Source organism: Vespa mandarinia, chromosome 15 (genome assembly GCF_050613455.1).
Source record: "Vespa mandarinia isolate Hongniang chromosome 15, ASM5061345v1, whole genome shotgun sequence".
Taxonomy (NCBI): domain Eukaryota; kingdom Metazoa; phylum Arthropoda; class Insecta; order Hymenoptera; family Vespidae; genus Vespa; species Vespa mandarinia.
The window spans coordinates 538,984-556,273 of NC_140824.1; the positions used below are offsets into that span (position 1 = coordinate 538,984).

The window sequence follows — 17,290 nt, forward strand, 5'->3', positions numbered from 1 at the left end:
AAATAGCATCGTTCATTTTCATGGGAAGAATATTGGCAATGATTTTCTATTTCATAATGCAAAGATGTAAACTATAACTTCTAAAGCGTGCATTGGTCACCAAATAATTTCTCTTTCAAATTTCCCTCCTTTTAAAGATCGTTCACGTGATCTCTCAACTCGCGTAATTTGAAATATGATCGATACACTTGGAACAAACAGATGATCGGTTCTCTTTCTTCGTATCAAATAGATAGACTGGCAGACTGGTTATATGACTAAAAATACATTGAAGTATCTACTTTCCTTTGTCGGTGAAAGACGACAAATTATCATAGATTTGTTCTAGTCAATTACTTCAGCACGTAATATCGGGTGAATCTAAGTATATCGTATACTAAATAACTATAATTGCGTGACGTGCTTCCTTCTTATCAATTGAAATGCAAAAATTGCCTTTTATTCTGTTTATCCGATAATATTATCAGACCTACAATTCCAAATAAAATGTGCGAACGAGATATAAACAATAGATTTTTCAATTAACGATCTTTCACAATCGTTCACAACGTGCTAAATTGAAAATTTAGAGAATGGTTTGCAATATAAATATGTATAATAAGAAATCGTATAAATTTTCTTCCTTATAATTAAAGAGCTCTATTAAATAATGATTTAATGATATAATGCATTTTAAAGTTGTTTTAACTTTTTACGAGTTAAAATTTCTATAATATGTTTACAAAACGAATCATATTTTTTTTTTTTTTTTTAATTTTTTTTTTTACCTTTTTATATGCTTTTTTATTTTTTTTATATGCTTATAAAATAATCGCAAAATCTTGCCAAATATAATAGTAATATGTAAATAAAGAGTTATTTGTGCTGAATATTAAATCTTCTTCATTATTACTTTGTGGATGATAAATCAATGAAGAAACATAACGATCATCGAATTTCATGTAACGATCACGTTTAAAGGATATAAGCAATATTATTATGAATAATTATCGTTTTAACTCTCTAGAAAGAAATCTTAATAGAGTTTCTACGATCAGAAGGAAACAGGGCTGCATTTCGATTTGATTAAAGATACAATAAGAAATTTGTTGATATTTCCTAATATCCCTTGATACTTGTACAGGCATATCTAAAATTTCTTAATTTGATTTTTTATAAATATAAAATAATTTTATACAATTATTTCAGATAATATAATCATAAGAGATTACCTTTTTGGTTCGGGAACTTTTGTTCTATACCTTATAACAAAAAGTAATGTTCACCTATTTTAATCACTCGAATTAGCGATCCAAGTGAACAGAACACTCTGTATAGGTACAAATAATTGCTCTGATATAATCCCTGCTTATATTTCATGTACCAAAAAGTGAAAATATTATAATCATAAATGTTTATGTACTTAAAATTTTCTTGATACATACAAACACTGCAATTTACAGAAACACATCTTTACATTATTTCATGAAAGGGTGCTTTGTGTTTTTTTTTCTTTTTTTCTTGTTTTCTTTTCTTTTTTTTTCTTCGTGTAAAGGAGCACGTTAGATGTTAGCCAAAATGCCTACATTTTACAAAAAACTATCACTTTTTGCAGTCGATGCGGTATATTCGCAATTGCACTGTAGTGTACTGAAGCATATACAGGAGCTGATACAGCAGCCGTTAGCTTTTATGGTTTTTCTTTTTCTTTCACACAAGCGCTACGCTATTCACACACTCAGTAGTAGGTTTACTAGTGGTACAAACCACACGAAGCCTGCTCGCGCTTTTATCCTGCGTTCGTGATAAAGACAAGTAACCAGACAAGTTCTCGAAATTATCACTCACGCTACCAGTCTATTTGGCACGAGTGCAACTTCCGTTAGGAAGAATTATACAATTCATTTGCTTTTATAATAAACATTGTTTAACTTCAAAAACATCATATAACATATCAATATATGCTTTTCAAGCATAAGATGTACTAGTAGTAGACGAAACAAAAACTTCCCTCTTACACATTTCATTATATGAAACACAAAATCAAGATAATATAACAAAATAATCATTGTTAATATTTGGAACGTCACGATTTTGAAATAAAGAACTGAAATTAATATTCAGTATGAGAATCACTTTTAAGGGAAGTTGACTTTGATAGAATAATCTTAAAAAACAGCTAAGATTCTTTTCTCGTAAGAGAAACAACAAATATTGTTTAATCCTTCCAACGATTAAGACCCACTCTTTAGTCCATACTGATTTATAGCCAAAATGTATAACCTGATGAAAAAAAAAAAAAAATCTTTTGTCCTTATTCTCATGTATCGTGTAAACCCTTTATATCAACGTCCATGTTTTACACCACCATATCTCACAATGGCGAATGTTTATTTTTCTAAAACGGTTGTTACATTGCTCCTTTCTTCTTTATCCCGTTCAAAGATATTTTAATTGCTTCCAGCCCAATAGCTAGGACTGTAACCAGGCTTAGCTTGAGCTTTATTTTGTGAACTTGTATTGGACCTTTGACCTGTGCTATTGGTACCATCCTGATGAAGTGGTTGATGTAATTGATGAGGCATCGTTGGTATAAATAAGTGCGGCGTGCCGTATCCTCCAGGCAATCCTGCATTTTGGCTACCAGTAATACCAAATGGCGGTGGAGTCGCAGAATGGAAAGCTTGTTTTTCATATGACTGTAATTTGTTTGTTGTTATTTTATAAAATATTATTTTTATACTATCAGATCAATATCACACGTACACACGCGCACGTACACAGAAAAAGGATTAACTCCTGAATATTATTTATTTATATCATAATTAAGAGTCAACATTATTACTTACATTTACTTTGCTAAGTGCTACGTGACTCTTTGCATACATCGTTGCACTAATATCAGTCGCAGATGATCCACCAGTATTGGTATTTCCTGTAGAAGTACCAGTTTTGCCCGCCTGTGTACCAGTATAATTACTCCCAGCAGCTTTATACTCTCCGGATGGCCCTGCGGATGCTAAAGCATCGTAACTTGCACCACCGCCATAACCAGATCCATAACTTCCTGGTTTAGCGCTGTACGCTCCGCTATTTGTACCAGCGTTTCCAGCAGTTGCTATCTGCTATGGTAAATTATATTAATAATATTTTAAATAAAGTCAATTATAATATACATCATTCAAAGAATCTTACGGGATAAATAGCAGGAGTTCCATATTGAAAACCTCCTGGCATTATGCCTCCGCTATATGTGAAATATGCGTAACCTGGAGGAAGTGTTGGATTCATCATAGGTTGTTGATGCTGTGTAGCAGTCTGCAAATATTGTAAGTACAGAAATACCGCCTTGTTGTCCGAAGATGCAAGTTCATTAATAAAAGTATCACAATTAAATCAAGCTGTTGCAAAAATACTATTAAATACACTATTAAATAGGTATTTAAATCTTACCTGTTGCGACATAGTGGAAGGAACCGGTGACGCATTACTATCATTTCTGGCAAACCTAGCGTCGCTAATACTGGTATAAGCTCCTTGGACACCTTGCACTCCTTGAACACCTTGTACACCAGACAACGCATCACCTCGTGCCCCACCAAGACTGGTTGCTGGTCCAGTCGTCTGATAGCCCAGAGCCGCGTCATAGTAACCAGTAGTTGGCTGCAGGTTAGTCAGGGAGGCCAAACACAAAACTACATGCATACACTGTGTACTTCAAATACAAGGACGCTAACTAAGTTCTAAGATCTACATGTACTGGAAAAGGATGGATAATGTACGGTAAATTGTGACCATGTTTCATAGTTAAACTTACTTCAAGTAAGTATTTCTTATTATAATTTAAATTAAGTGCCTGATCATAACTATGAAACAAAGTACAATGCCCACTTGCTGGGATTATGATGTCTATTTTCATACAGTTCGAAATACATGACATCAGATACTGAGCAAATGAAATTAGTTAGAAGTGAAAAAAAAAAAAAAAAAAAAAAAAAAAAAAAAAAAAATAAAGATAATTAAGCTATGCCATGTCTGCGATCAAGATCACTTTTCTTTTTTCTCTTTTAAGCATAACTAACTATGCTCCCAATAATATAATTTTGCACTTTTTATTATACCTTTTATACCTTTTTCAATTGATCGTAGACGACTTTCTTAAGTATGCTACCGAATAAAAATTTAAAGGAGTAGAGGTGATCTCAATAAAGTACTGCTTGTCTTATATGCGAGATGATGCTCTTCCAGAATAGGATATTAAATTTAAAATATTTAAAAATTCAACACTAAGAATTTCATCAACATAGTGATTGAATTGCGAGCAACTACCAAGCATTTAATAAATGATTGAGTTGGCATTCTGTAAATAAAGTAAAGAGTGATAACATGATATAGAACGTGATTAAGAGCACCCTAACTTAAAATTGTCATAATGCATGTGTCAATATTGTCTTCTTTCAAAAATGATTCATAACTCATGTTGGTGAAGATAAAAACTGATAAAAGGAACGTGTGCTGCATCAATGTACATTACTCTAAAAAAGCAATTCAATTCATTCAAGTAAAGACGTTAGCTTTATATAGGAAATATATATATATATATATATATATATATATACTTGAATGAATTGCACGGATGTTCATGTAAGGCAAGTTAATAAATCAGGCAATAACTGACCATATGTGGTATTCTTTGTTGCATAAGTTGTAAGTCTTCGTAGCTGTACATTGGTTGCTGAAATGTATATGGCACTCCCTGACCCATAATGTACTGGTGACTAAGCATCGGTGCCATACTGCCTGCTGCTCCTCCTCCTGTTATATTGCCAGTACCACTACTACCCGTTACAACGCCGCTCGATGTACTTTTTGGTACAGCTGATAAAAAAGAAGAATATTCATGTATAAATAATTATTATATTGTCAAATTTATAATTATACAAAGCATATTATAACTTACCATTCGAACTAGTTACTTTAGTTTGAGAACTATTCACAGAAGCTGAACTAAGTCCTAATGTAGTTGTCGTCGTCGTAGCAAGAGAATTGTTAGAAGTCGTTGTACTACTTTCATATTGAGAATCTTTTGTTGTACTACTATTCAGCTTATGGTTGTGAGATGCAGTTTGTGGTTGACTTGTGTAATTTCCATACGCACTCGCATAAACCTGCACAATGTGAATTTTAATAGTTTTACTCATTTATAACTTTGACTTTTAAGCTTGGCCTGTAAACTCGTTAGAAGGATAAAACTTACAGATTGTGCTGCACTTTGATAAGGTCCAGTTGTCTGAGTAATAGGTGAACTAAATGTAGTAGCAGATGGTTGATAAGCTTGAGGAGTAGATTGAAATGAAGAAGATCCTTGGTAACCACTTGTTTGGTATCCAGCATTACTATTTGATACAGTATTTGTAGCTACAGAAGATGGTTGATATTGAGAGGTTGTTGTGGATGCATAACCACTCGTTGATTGATATACCTGATATAATCAATATATAAAATTAGTATATAATATAATATGTAAAAATATGTTATCTATATTATATTGAAGTTACCTGATTGGTGGTAGTTGGCTGATTGTAAACAGAAGCTGCAGATGTCGATGCAGAAGGAGATGCTTGACTAAAGTTTGAAGAATTCGATTGTGGGAATGATGATGAAGAATTATAACTTGTTTGTGAAACTGTTGCCGTTGCAGAATACGTATTGGCGTTTGTGACTGAAACAGTCTGGAAAGACTGTCCTGATTGCGTATTTGTAGAATATGTGTTATAACTGCTTTGTGTGGCACTAGATGGTTGAAATGATGTCTTTTGAGATTGATACGTTGCTGCGCCATACGTAGCTGCATTTCCTGGAGAAACTTGCGATGTGAAATCCTGTTTGGTTATATCCAAAGTTTGACCAGTAGTTCCACGTCCCGCAAAAGTTTGAGAATTTATCGAATGATCATTTGATACTGGTAAACTGTCACTGCTCGATAACTAAAAAAAAAAAAAAAAAAAAAAAGAAAGAAAAAAAAAGCCATATAATTAAAGAGTTAAATAATTATGCAAATATATAAATGTAAATTTAAATCATTATGCAATGATTAAAGAAATAATTAAATACAAATATATTAATTTACCATTTGAGAAGTGGCATTAAATGGTGTTGTGGAAGTTTGTGTAGTTTCAATATCAATGGAACTATTTGTCCCAGCTGTGTTTACAGTATTTGTGGTAGATGGAACGTCAACATTAGAGATGGTATTATTACTTGAATTATATTTTTCATTAGCTGAACCATCAAGCGAGCTTGAATCACTTCCAAATTCAAGTGCGCCAAACTGAACATCGAGAAATCCGATGCCACTGTTGACTGCATCGCCCGGCATTTCTACCGCACTAGATGGTATTTTAGACGGAGGTGGTACTCTTGGACGTTGTTTGGATTGTCTTTGGGGCTATAATGTTAAATATTATAGATTTGTTAATATTTATTTAATTTAAGCTTCAAAAATAATTGATTATTAATTTACCAGTCAAGTACCTGATTTGTTATTGAAGATGGAAATGAAGACTGTCCTGCTGTTTTTAGATTTTCACTAGTTTGTTGAGTTAGCTGTGTCAAATATTGAGTTTGTGCAGCAGTTAACACACCACCACTAATAGCATTTGGTTGTTGTGAAAGTTGCATTGTTGGTAAGCTCAGGACAGTTTGTTGCTGTTGAGCTTGTTGTGGAATTAATGCTTGTTGTTGTATCGTTGGTATTTCGGATAATTTTGATATTTCCTTACGAATAATAAATTAAATAGCATTATTATCAAATAATATTGAAAGCGTTACATGCATTGCATGTCATATTCCCATCATAATTTTACTCACTTCTTGTTGCAATAGTCCCAGGTTAACAGTCTGATTTGACTGTATCGTTTGTAAATCTGAAGTCTTTGGTTCATCATGTACAGGAGCTTGTTCAGTTAAAGACGTACTTGGTGTAAAAACTTTTGTATCTGCTAATGATCCTGTATATTCCTCATTATCCCAATCTTCTGTTGATTCATAATTGTTCCAAGCTTCTGCATTAAGATTTTTAATAATGATTAAATTGAATTTTCATTATAGAAAAATATGTTAGAAATGCTTACCCATTTTTGGTTCTTGAATGCTTTGTTGTTGTTCTTCGCTACCTGCCCAAGTGTCAATTGGTCGACTGAAACTATGAGTCGAAGAAGTTGAAGCAGGATCATTACGATTCGCAAATGTTCGTGGTCCAAGACCTCTTCCACCTCCACGACCTCCACGTCCTGATCTACCAGGACCTCCTCGTCCTCTTCTACTGCCACTGTAGCTGCCATCTCGAGCACTCTCTTCCATGTTTCTTTCATTTTCTTTATTTTCACGACCACGCCCTAATCATAATTTAGAAATCTTTAATAAATGTTCTATTCCTGTTTTAAGAATTGGTCGATTTATTGTCTAATAATAATAATAATAATAAAAAAAAGAAAAGAAAAAAAAAAAAAAAAAAAAAAAAAATGTGGTCCCAATTATCGTGTTTGTTTTAAACTCACATTCACGGTTGTCATGATTCGCACGACCTCGCATTCGTGGTGGTCCACCACTTCGTTGATTACGTCTTTCTTCCCAATCACCGCCATCATTTTGACCACCTGGTTGATCAGCAGTTTGCTTTGAGCCACTTGGTTGACGAGGCTTCTTTTTTTTGACTTCCCATTCTGTTTTAACACCTTCCAAGAGATCAATGGCTGCACGATTCAAATCTCCATCGCTATCGTGCAAAGCCATAATGACTTCATCTTCGGAACGACACGTTAAATCCATAACTTCTTTGATCCGTTCTTTAAATACTGGATCTTCAACCCCTCCCATGCGAGTGTCAATGATCTGTGCATGCCGGACCTGAACAGTATTTGGCTGAAAAAAGAATAAAAATGCCATGGTATTTAAAACAAAATACTTATTAAATCTAAAAAGTTTTTATTTTAATAAAAGTTTTGTTATTAATAATTTAATAAAATTTTTTAATTATCATCATCATCTTCTTACATTATATTTAATTTAAATATAATTTTCTAAATAATAAATTTAATTTTGTTCCTTTTTTGTTTTATTATTTGTTTTCTATATACACAATACTTTTATACATGTAAATAAAAACACTGATACAAGCCAATTACTTTCAGCATCAAAATAACAATACATTTATTACTAACCTGCACTTTATCATGTTTTGTTGAATCTGATGATTTAGTTTGGTGATGGTCTGACTTTCCATGTTGCTGTGATAATTTGTTTTTATTAGTGCCTCTCCCACTGGAGGACACTGATGTTTTATTACTTGAACTCATTGCCAAATATAGCTCCACACACTATCTCTCACTCACCTATCACTCTATATACACTCTCTATTTACAATCTGTAACAAAAAAGAACAATATACAGAATACCCATATGAGGAAAGATATTATACAGTCATATTGTATATGTTCTAAATTATTATTCAGAAAAAACATCCCTCAACGTTATCAAATTAATAATAATAGATTGTCGTTATTTGAATAGAACAATTGTTTGAAATAGCAACAATATCTTTTTAATTTATCTAATAAATAATGCATCATAATAATCAGAAATATATAAATGGATATATAACATAATAAATATAGATATTAAATAATATTATTTAAATATATATAAGATGTAGAGAATAGATACTTTTTTAAACCATTATTAAATATGTCAAAAATTAATAAATAAATATATTTAACAAATTATAATTCTGTGATAGGATACAATACGTATTAATTTTCTATAATAATGAATTACATTCATTATAACTATACAAATGTAATGTATACATGAATAAAATAAGAGTTATAAGTCTATGTTATAAACGACAAATTAAAATAATATCTAATGTAACACTTAAACAAAGATATATATATATATATATATATATATCTATACATATATATATATATGTATATATATATATATATATATATATACACACTGCAATAGAAAAATGTTTCAAAACAAAACTTGCTTCGCATGCTATAATTTAAAAAAATATAAACTGATAAATCGCTAAGACAACTTCTATACTTAAAGTTTCAATCATGGATGTATATATTCGAAAAAGAAAAAACTCGAATGATAGTTTTCATTAAAACAATTTCGCAAGGTAATATTAGAGGTATTAGGATAATAAAGATTTGCAATAAATTCATTCGTTAAATGCTTAAACCATAGAAGGTTAGGACAGCCAAATAATATTCATCTTGGAACAAATCTCAAAGAGTAAAATATTATATAATCAAGGAATAAAATTTGAAGGAACAATGGAACGATCAACATGTGCGTTCAAATGGCCAGTAACACGATCATATTGTAGAAATATCCTTAAGATTCTTCTCTAAGATGATGGGGCATCCTGTAGAGAAGTCGAATGATACTAAGAGTATGAAAATTTCAAAGAATATTACGAAACACTGATTTATCACGATTAACGGAAGAATACCAGAAGAAAAAGATTTTGACATAAGTGGCGATTATGCGAGAACGATTACGAGGAATAGCACAAAAGACATTCCGTCTGGTACATCCTCGACTTGGGGGCAGCAGCTTGTGGAAGAACTCTCACTCAAGACTGTAGTAGAGACGGGCACAAACGTTTTCATTAAGATTGTAAATTCCGTAACGGCGACAACGAAGTCATACGCTTTTAGTAGACCATGTGCACGGGAGACGCCATTTCTGGATCTGCGAGGAAGGCTTGTCAACCATCGTCGCATCGAAGCATCGATGGATTGCCCGTAAGAAGGTTCAGTCTAAATATTTGCGTGTAACTCACGGTTATTACGAAGGTCGTTCGCGTCCTTGGGGGCGCGTGCAAAGGCAGAAATAAGCGGAATTCACGACGCCTCGGCTTTTTCGGCCGCGGCGCGCGAAAAAACACGAAAAAAACAACGAATTCACTCGTACCTGGTTAGTGCGCTCAAAACGCAGCTCGGTCACGTGACCGCGGTTCCCCCCCTCTTTCGTCGAGCAGCACCACCTTTGCCTAGGAGGTTTCGTATGACAGAGCATGCCTGACCAATTTCGACTAGTATGATTATGTTTGCTAACTTACGTTATCAAAATGTTCCTATATCATTTGGTCTTGATATTTTGAATGTCCAATCGAAACTCCGTACTGTCCTATAGAAACGTTCAACGTCGAGGAACATATTAAAATTGTTCTTTCCATTGAGAGATCGTTTTTTAAAAATACTCTATGAAAAATTCATTTATTTATCAACAATGCTTTTTCCTTTCTCCTTTCTTATTCGAGCTTTCTCGAGTTCCTCTAGTATTTTTCAATCGATCTTATATGTTACTCGCACTGAAAAAATTAACCAATCAACAGGTGTCTTGTAAATTTATCCAATCAAATTAATTTTATATAAATCTCTTTTTCTGATTTGTCAAAATGTTTGGTAAACGAGCGATAAGGTCAATCACCTTGTTACTACTATCTTAAAATTGATTCAATATTTCTTTGATTTTGGTTGGAAGAAAATCGAAAGAGCATGTTTCATTTGAAACATGCCTGAAAGTGCATTCCGTTTAATAAAACTTAGCGCATTAACGCATTGGCGCTGACAGTAACGTTTCGTTTCGTGAATGTAGTATGACGTGTTTTATATCCCGTCTGAAAATAGAGGAGATCTGATGCAAAACAGTAATATGAATCTGATATCTAATATGGGAGGTTTCATTTATCTTTTAATCAAGAAGAATGCTTATAAATAATAACAACGACAACAACAACAACAACGATATAATCTGTCAAGATCATCTTAGAAAAACAACAATATCAAAATGCATACCACTTTAAATGATACTTCTGAACGAAGATTTGAAATACAATGTAAATTGGAATCAGAGATTGCAGCTTTAGAAGCATTAAAGGAAGCAGAAGAACGAAGTCGAAAACTAACAAGTGGTGTTCTTGGAATACTTTCCTCTTTGGAACAACGTTTGGCTACTTTACGGCGTACCATACTTCCTGTTTATAATGAAACTGGAAATCTACAGTCTCAACAACATAGTATGAAATGAACAAATTAATAATAAATATTTATATTCTTCATTGTCTATAATTAATCTGTAATGTTTGTATTTATATTTATTATAGATATCGAAAGAACACTTAGTATATTGGATCATGCTATTGGATATTATGGCGTATGTCAAGAAGTTGAAAAGTCAATACGTAATGGACCTAGCAGTTCAGCAGGTTTAAGCAATTTTCTTGATGCTATGAATCGTTTGTACAATGCTCAACGATATTTTCAAAAAAATAATCCAAGTTCTGTGGAATTGGAGAATGTTACGAGTTTATTTACCATTGGATTAGAAGCTTTGTACATAGAATTTCATGATATTTTGACCAGACAAAGTAAACCCATATTACCAATTGTTCTTTTGGATCTCATTGGTTCTGACGAGGATACGAGCGGAGAAGATGCCCCACAGTCATTATGTCAATTGCCAGAAGCTGTCATGGATGACTTACTTAAAATTGCTGGTTGGTTAGAAGAAAGAGGTCAACATAAACATGCAAAAATTTATGCTTCTGTACGTTCTAGTATTGTCCTTCGATCTTTACAGTTACTTAAAGAACATCAAAGAAGTGCAAGCGGAGGAAGCACACATGCAGGCAGTCCAATGCCGGTAAATTCTTTAATATAAAGTTATGGTTTAAAATCTACTGACATTGTATAAAATAATTATCAATTATCTTTAAATGCTTTTCAGAAAGCCAAATTTGCTAATCGTCATTCGAGTGGTACTCAAGAAACAACAGGAAGATGGGCATCGCGAAAATTACAACATGCACTTGAAAAGAAAGCAAGTAAAATGTTATTTAGAGCATCACAAACTACTGGATTTGGTCTATCTTTAACTGCATCAAGGAAACCACAGCCACAACTATCTGGATATTCAATAGAAGATGTAGCACCGGATGAGCAAGAAATGGAAAATTATCTTCTATTAACCGCAGGTCTTCATAAACTTATGCAAGCAGAACGTTCGTTGGTTAGTAGAATTCTGCCACCTTCTTTACAACTTCAAGTACTTGAAGCTACGGTACGCAATGCTATGGATCTTGTGGCTCATGATGGAGAAAGTATCGCAACAAGGGCTAAACGTTGTATCGCAAGACGTGATTTTTCTGCAGTTCTGGTGGTTTTTCCAATTTTGAAACATCTTGGAGAACTTAAGCCAGACTTAGAGAGGGCAGTAGAAGGATGTGATTATGCGCTTAGATCTAAATTTGCCTCTGTACTCAATGCATTGAACGGAACAGTACGTTGAAATATCTTACAAGTATCCTTAATATGCTATCAAGAGCTTTCCCCTTGTTTGTATTAACGAATAAGAATATTTTTCAGGGAGCTAAAGCTTTAGAAGATTTTGCAGAAAGTGTTAGAAACGAATCTAGTGCAATTTTACCTAAGGATGGTACCGTAGCGGAGGGTACAAGCAACGTCTTAGTTTTTCTAGAACAATTAGCTGAATATGCGGACACTGCAGGAACAGTTCTTCGACGTAACGCAGATGTGGAATCTGTTGTTCCATCATCTGCAAAACAAACAGAAAATGCGCATAAAATTGTACTTGGCATTTACATTAGTTAGTATTATTCTAATTTTAATTGCAACAACTAAACAATTAAACATAATTAATGACTTTACATTATTACAGAAAAAGTTTTAGCACAATTGAACTTAGCATTAGTCAGCAAAAGTGATGCGTCGTATTCTGATCCTTCATTGCGAGCGCTTTTTCGTTTAAACAATCATAATTATGTTGTAAATGCTTTACGCCGCAGTTCTCTAATGGAACTTTTGCTATTAGCAGAACCAACCATCGAACAAACTTACGTTGATTTACTTGTCAAAGATAAGGCCAATTATGTCTCTACAACGCTTGTTAAGGCTCGAGGTTTTCTTGAACATTCATTCGATGAGCCAGGTTCATGATTTAATATATAAATTAATAACTCTGATTTCATAGATCTGATTAAATTACAATTTGCTTCTTTTTACAGAACCTGGTTCTAAAATACTCAAAGAGAAGTTTTTAGGATTTACAAGGGAATTGGAAGAACTTGCCAAGTGTCAACGCTCTTATTCTGTACCTGATGGACGTTTACGCGAAGAAATACGCAAAGAACTTGAACAAGCTATCGTTCCCTCGTACATTGCTTTCTATAACAAGTATCGTGGAGTTTCTTTTTCAAAAAATCCAGGAAAATACATCAAGTATATACCAGAACAAGTTAAATCTCTAATAAATACTTTCTTTGATGTATCGGCATAAAATAGGATTACAAAGAACATAGTTTAACAAGAAAAATAGAAAGATGCTTAATAAACACCCATTTAATAAAGCATATTTAGTTACAGTATTTATGGTTTTTTTTTTTTCTCCTTCCTTCCATGGACCGAATCCTAATTCCACCTGACAGATTGCACAGGTTGGTGGACTTTTCACGACGTTCGAATAGATAGATCTTGATCCAGCCATTTTATATATATTTATAATATATATATAAAAAAAACAAGTAACGTTCGATTTAGATTCGATCAGTGACTTATACACATAAGTGATAATAATAGGAATACATTTGAACTTCAGCATTTATGTACAATTATTTGCTATAGATTTGTTTTTTGTTTTTTTGTTTTTTTTTTTTTTCTTTTTCTATGCTTACACATTCGTGCTCCCTTTTTATCACACAACTAACATACCTGCCATACACTCAATCATTTATACTGCATTTTATTTTGCATACACTTGTCCTCTGCTTCTTTCATTTAATTATATGTATCTCTAATGTTTGGCTGGTATGCAAAACAGCCCACATCAAGACAATGTACTGTGCGTACTAATAACAGATTCTACAGTAAAACTGTAAAGAAAAAAGAAAAAAAAAAAAAAGAAAAAAAAAGAACAGCACAAGGAAGCAGAGAATGTAATAAATCGATTTTACATACATACTCATATCATATACACCAAAAACTTACACAATTGTCTGTTTTAAACTCTGGTATGTATAGAGAAATGTCGATCAGTTTAATTAAAAAGGTGTGGCATCTTCCATGGTTTGCAATTGCATATGGTATCACGATTACATAGCAATTCAAGTTCCATATATAGAGAAAGAGTTCTGACTTTATATATATATACAAAATCTTCATGAATTTAAGATATCATTTTAAAAATATTTTCTTACGGCTATTTATTTTTTAATGCAATAATATTCAAAATTTGACTAAAACAACGTATAAAGTGAGAAACCAATCTAGCTAAATTTATGTAGCAGTAACACATATCTATGATCGATGGATCATGCTAACGTATCTCCTCTTATAAAGATAAAATTCTAAATTTTATTCTTTTATGTGTATATACAGCTGCAAACTATACATGGATCACTCTCCCGTTTGATTAAGCTGATTAGTATTCGATTTCTGGGCTCTTGTACAATTACATAGCAATGTTTGTATTTTACCCTTTATATATAATTATTAATCATAATATTAATAACACACTTTAGCATACTGTACAGAATCAGTTCTTCTTTCGGCATCTTTTATACTTTGTTTATCTAGAATAGCCAGCCTATTTATTCTTCTCTTTGTTATGAGATTAAAGCTTAGACTGGAAATTTATGTGATCGGCACAAGTGCTTTGATCTGTTCAATTTCAGTACCAGAGATAACAGCATAAGTTTGCATTTCCAATTAATGTAAATTTTGTCCACAATGGTAGTTTAATCTTTTAGTGTAAGAATCACCAAATTGATATTTGTGCGTTTTCATGGCAGTTGTTGTCAGTCTATGAGAGCTGGACACAAACTGCACTATGGGGTCGAAGATCGGTAACTTGTAGTGATTCAATTAAAATTGACAGGCTGGAGATGAAATGGTAATATGCTCGATTGAACTCCAGACCATTAGGCAAAGGATAACAATTAATATTATAGAAGGAAACATCTGCGTTTTGGTTTAACCTGAAGAACAGGACATAAAACAGCACGAATTGCTTCATCAAAAACAGTCTTCAAACCCTTCTGCGTTAAAGCAGAACACTCTAAATATTTAACAGCGCCTATCTCTTTCGCCATTGCCAAACCCTAAAAATAATGATATCAACGTGATAATAATAATAATAATACATGCCAACTGATCAAGCATTCAAAATATTTTAAACTCATGCTAGAAGTTAAATGTTACAAACCTGAGGATAAGTAATAGGTGCCAATTTCTTATCTTTAAGACGCTCGATAGTTTCTTTGTCCTCACGTAGATCCAATTTAGTGCCTACCAAAATAATTGGAGTGGCAGGACAGTGATGACGTACCTCTGGATACCATTTAGCACGAACATTCTCAAAACTTGCAGGATTTACCAACGAGAAACAAATCAAAAATACATCTGTCTGTGGATAGGATAATGGTCTTAATCTGTCATAATCTTCCTGACCAGCAGTATCCCATAGACCTAGGTTAATGGGCTTTCCATCCACCATCACGTTTGCAGAATAGTTGTCAAATACCGTTGGGATATATTCTCCCGGGAATGCATTGGTGGTATAACTTATCAAGAGGCACGTTTTACCCACAGCTCTGTAGTTGTACAAGTACAATGATTATTATTTGTTTCATTGATTTCAAAATAAAATGTATATTAAATGATAATATGGGTCCCATGATATTTCAAGAAATCTAATATCCTAATGTTTTTCCATTAATTCTCTTCTTGAAAAGAATAATGCTTAAATGACAAATTTGAAGAAATCATAATTGTATTAAACACCACATTGTCTCGAGCGAAATGCCAAATAAGCGATTTGTCCTCGATACGTAATCTATAGGCGTGATACACATTTCGCTTAGAAATTTTTTCATTCGATGGTATAGGAATCCGACCGAATAATTTTATTTATAAAACGTAAAAGACATCTTCAACGAGCTCACGGGCGTGGTGAACTCATGAAACACATTGAAAAATGGACTTTTAGAATTTCGAGGTGAACAAGCTGGAGAGAGGCTGAGCCACTGAGGTAACAACTCATCGTCATCGTTTATGGGTTTGACCTGTTTGTTATTACCCTTTGTAATAACGACCTTACGACCCATTTTTTTGATTCCGTTTGAAAAGATATATACGTACCCGTCACCGACAACCACGCACTTGATAGCCTGCATCCTGGAGCCTGGAAACGTCCGTAATGTGCGCGAGAATACGTAAAGTCGCGCGACGATTATTCTTTACCCGGTACCTCCGTATACGTATACGTACATAAATGTGTGCGTGTGTGTGTCGTGCGTACGCGTACGTACGTACGGAAGGATAGAGATAGATAGATATATATATATATATATATATGTGTGTATATATATATATATATATATATATATATATAGAGAGAGAGAGAGAGAGAACCTTGTTGAGAACGAGATAGGAAGAAAAGGGAAAAGAGAAGGAGAACGATGAGTTATAACATTACGGAAAAAAATACGAACAAAGCAAGACGATATATAAAACGTATGATGAAATAGAAGTAACGCAGCTAGCCAAAATTGAAACGTTCTGAAAATATAGTCTAGTTGAGGTTCGAAACGTTAGAGAATACGATGAAGCTTCTCCGAAGGAGGGGAGACGATCCAGGAGAACGGAGGGGGAAGCAGAGAGTGAGAAAGAGAAGTAGTAACGCACACGAGGTTATAAGAAGATTGGACAGAGAGATAGAGAGGGGGAAAGAGGGAGCGCGAGAGAGAGAGAGAGAGAGAGAGCATAGTATGATGAGCTAAGACTATGGAGAGGAAAACTATCCAACCTGACGAGGATCGCAGCGGGAGATATCGTGATCACAAATCTCTTTCTTGACTTATCACCAATACAGATACAGCTCTCTATTTCAAATCTTATTTTTCTTTTTCTTTCTCTCTCTTTTATGAGTTCAAAAACGATACAACCGGAAATTTGTCAATGAGTAATCGCGGCTTTTTTTTTTATAATCGTCATGGCGGAAATTACTGAGAAATGATGACATTCATGAACATTGTTCTTTCGATAGAAAACATTGCTGACTCACGTACTGAATATCATGGTATACTTTAAATTATTTCACTTTTGCGTGTTTACGAAAGTATTATATTTCAAAACTGTTGAAGATTTGGTTTCAATGATATTCTATTTTTAACTTTTACCAAGGTTTTTTTGCGATAATAATTGTTTATAAT

General features: G+C 33.3%; 3 protein-coding genes across 6 annotated transcripts; 1 reads left to right on the plus strand and 2 right to left on the minus strand.

Annotated features, from left to right (window-relative positions):
• Positions 1–1,331: 1,331 nt before the first annotated feature.
• On the minus strand, positions 1,332–10,103 carry lig (ubiquitin-associated protein-like lingerer). 4 transcript variants are annotated; one of them, XM_035885230.2, is made up of 15 exons: positions 9,973–10,103; positions 8,202–8,404; positions 7,539–7,902; positions 7,113–7,376; positions 6,850–7,043; positions 6,514–6,756; positions 6,110–6,427; positions 5,538–5,966; positions 5,237–5,461; positions 4,940–5,147; positions 4,658–4,857; positions 3,433–3,642; positions 3,175–3,297; positions 2,829–3,104; positions 1,332–2,678 (listed from the first exon to the last, which is right to left on the minus strand). In XM_035885230.2, the coding sequence occupies exons 2-15, from the start codon at positions 8,334–8,336 to the stop codon at positions 2,430–2,432; spliced, it is 3,438 nt and encodes a 1,145-aa protein (XP_035741123.1). In that variant the 5' UTR covers positions 8,337–8,404; positions 9,973–10,103; the 3' UTR covers positions 1,332–2,429. The 4 variants fall into 4 exon arrangements, with proteins under 4 accessions (XP_035741123.1, XP_035741125.1, XP_035741122.1 ...); XM_035885232.2 differs by having other exon boundaries at positions 2,829–3,101; positions 9,842–9,982; XM_035885229.2 differs by having other exon boundaries at positions 9,842–9,982.
• Positions 10,104–10,487: 384 nt separating this feature from the next.
• On the plus strand, positions 10,488–13,447 carry Exo70 (exocyst complex component 7). The gene is made up of 6 exons (XM_035885243.2): positions 10,488–11,080; positions 11,168–11,706; positions 11,791–12,342; positions 12,429–12,669; positions 12,742–13,011; positions 13,088–13,447. The coding sequence occupies exons 1-6, from the start codon at positions 10,852–10,854 to the stop codon at positions 13,357–13,359; spliced, it is 2,103 nt and encodes a 700-aa protein (XP_035741136.2). The 5' UTR covers positions 10,488–10,851; the 3' UTR covers positions 13,360–13,447.
• A 1,410-nt stretch (positions 13,448–14,857) lies between these two features.
• On the minus strand, positions 14,858–16,954 carry Rac1 (ras-related protein Rac1). The gene is made up of 3 exons (XM_035885269.2): positions 16,218–16,954; positions 15,283–15,670; positions 14,858–15,178 (listed from the first exon to the last, which is right to left on the minus strand). Exons 1-3 carry the CDS (start codon positions 16,250–16,252, stop codon positions 15,023–15,025), a joined length of 579 nt encoding a protein of 192 aa, XP_035741162.1. The 5' UTR covers positions 16,253–16,954; the 3' UTR covers positions 14,858–15,022.
• Positions 16,955–17,290: the final 336 nt, after the last annotated feature.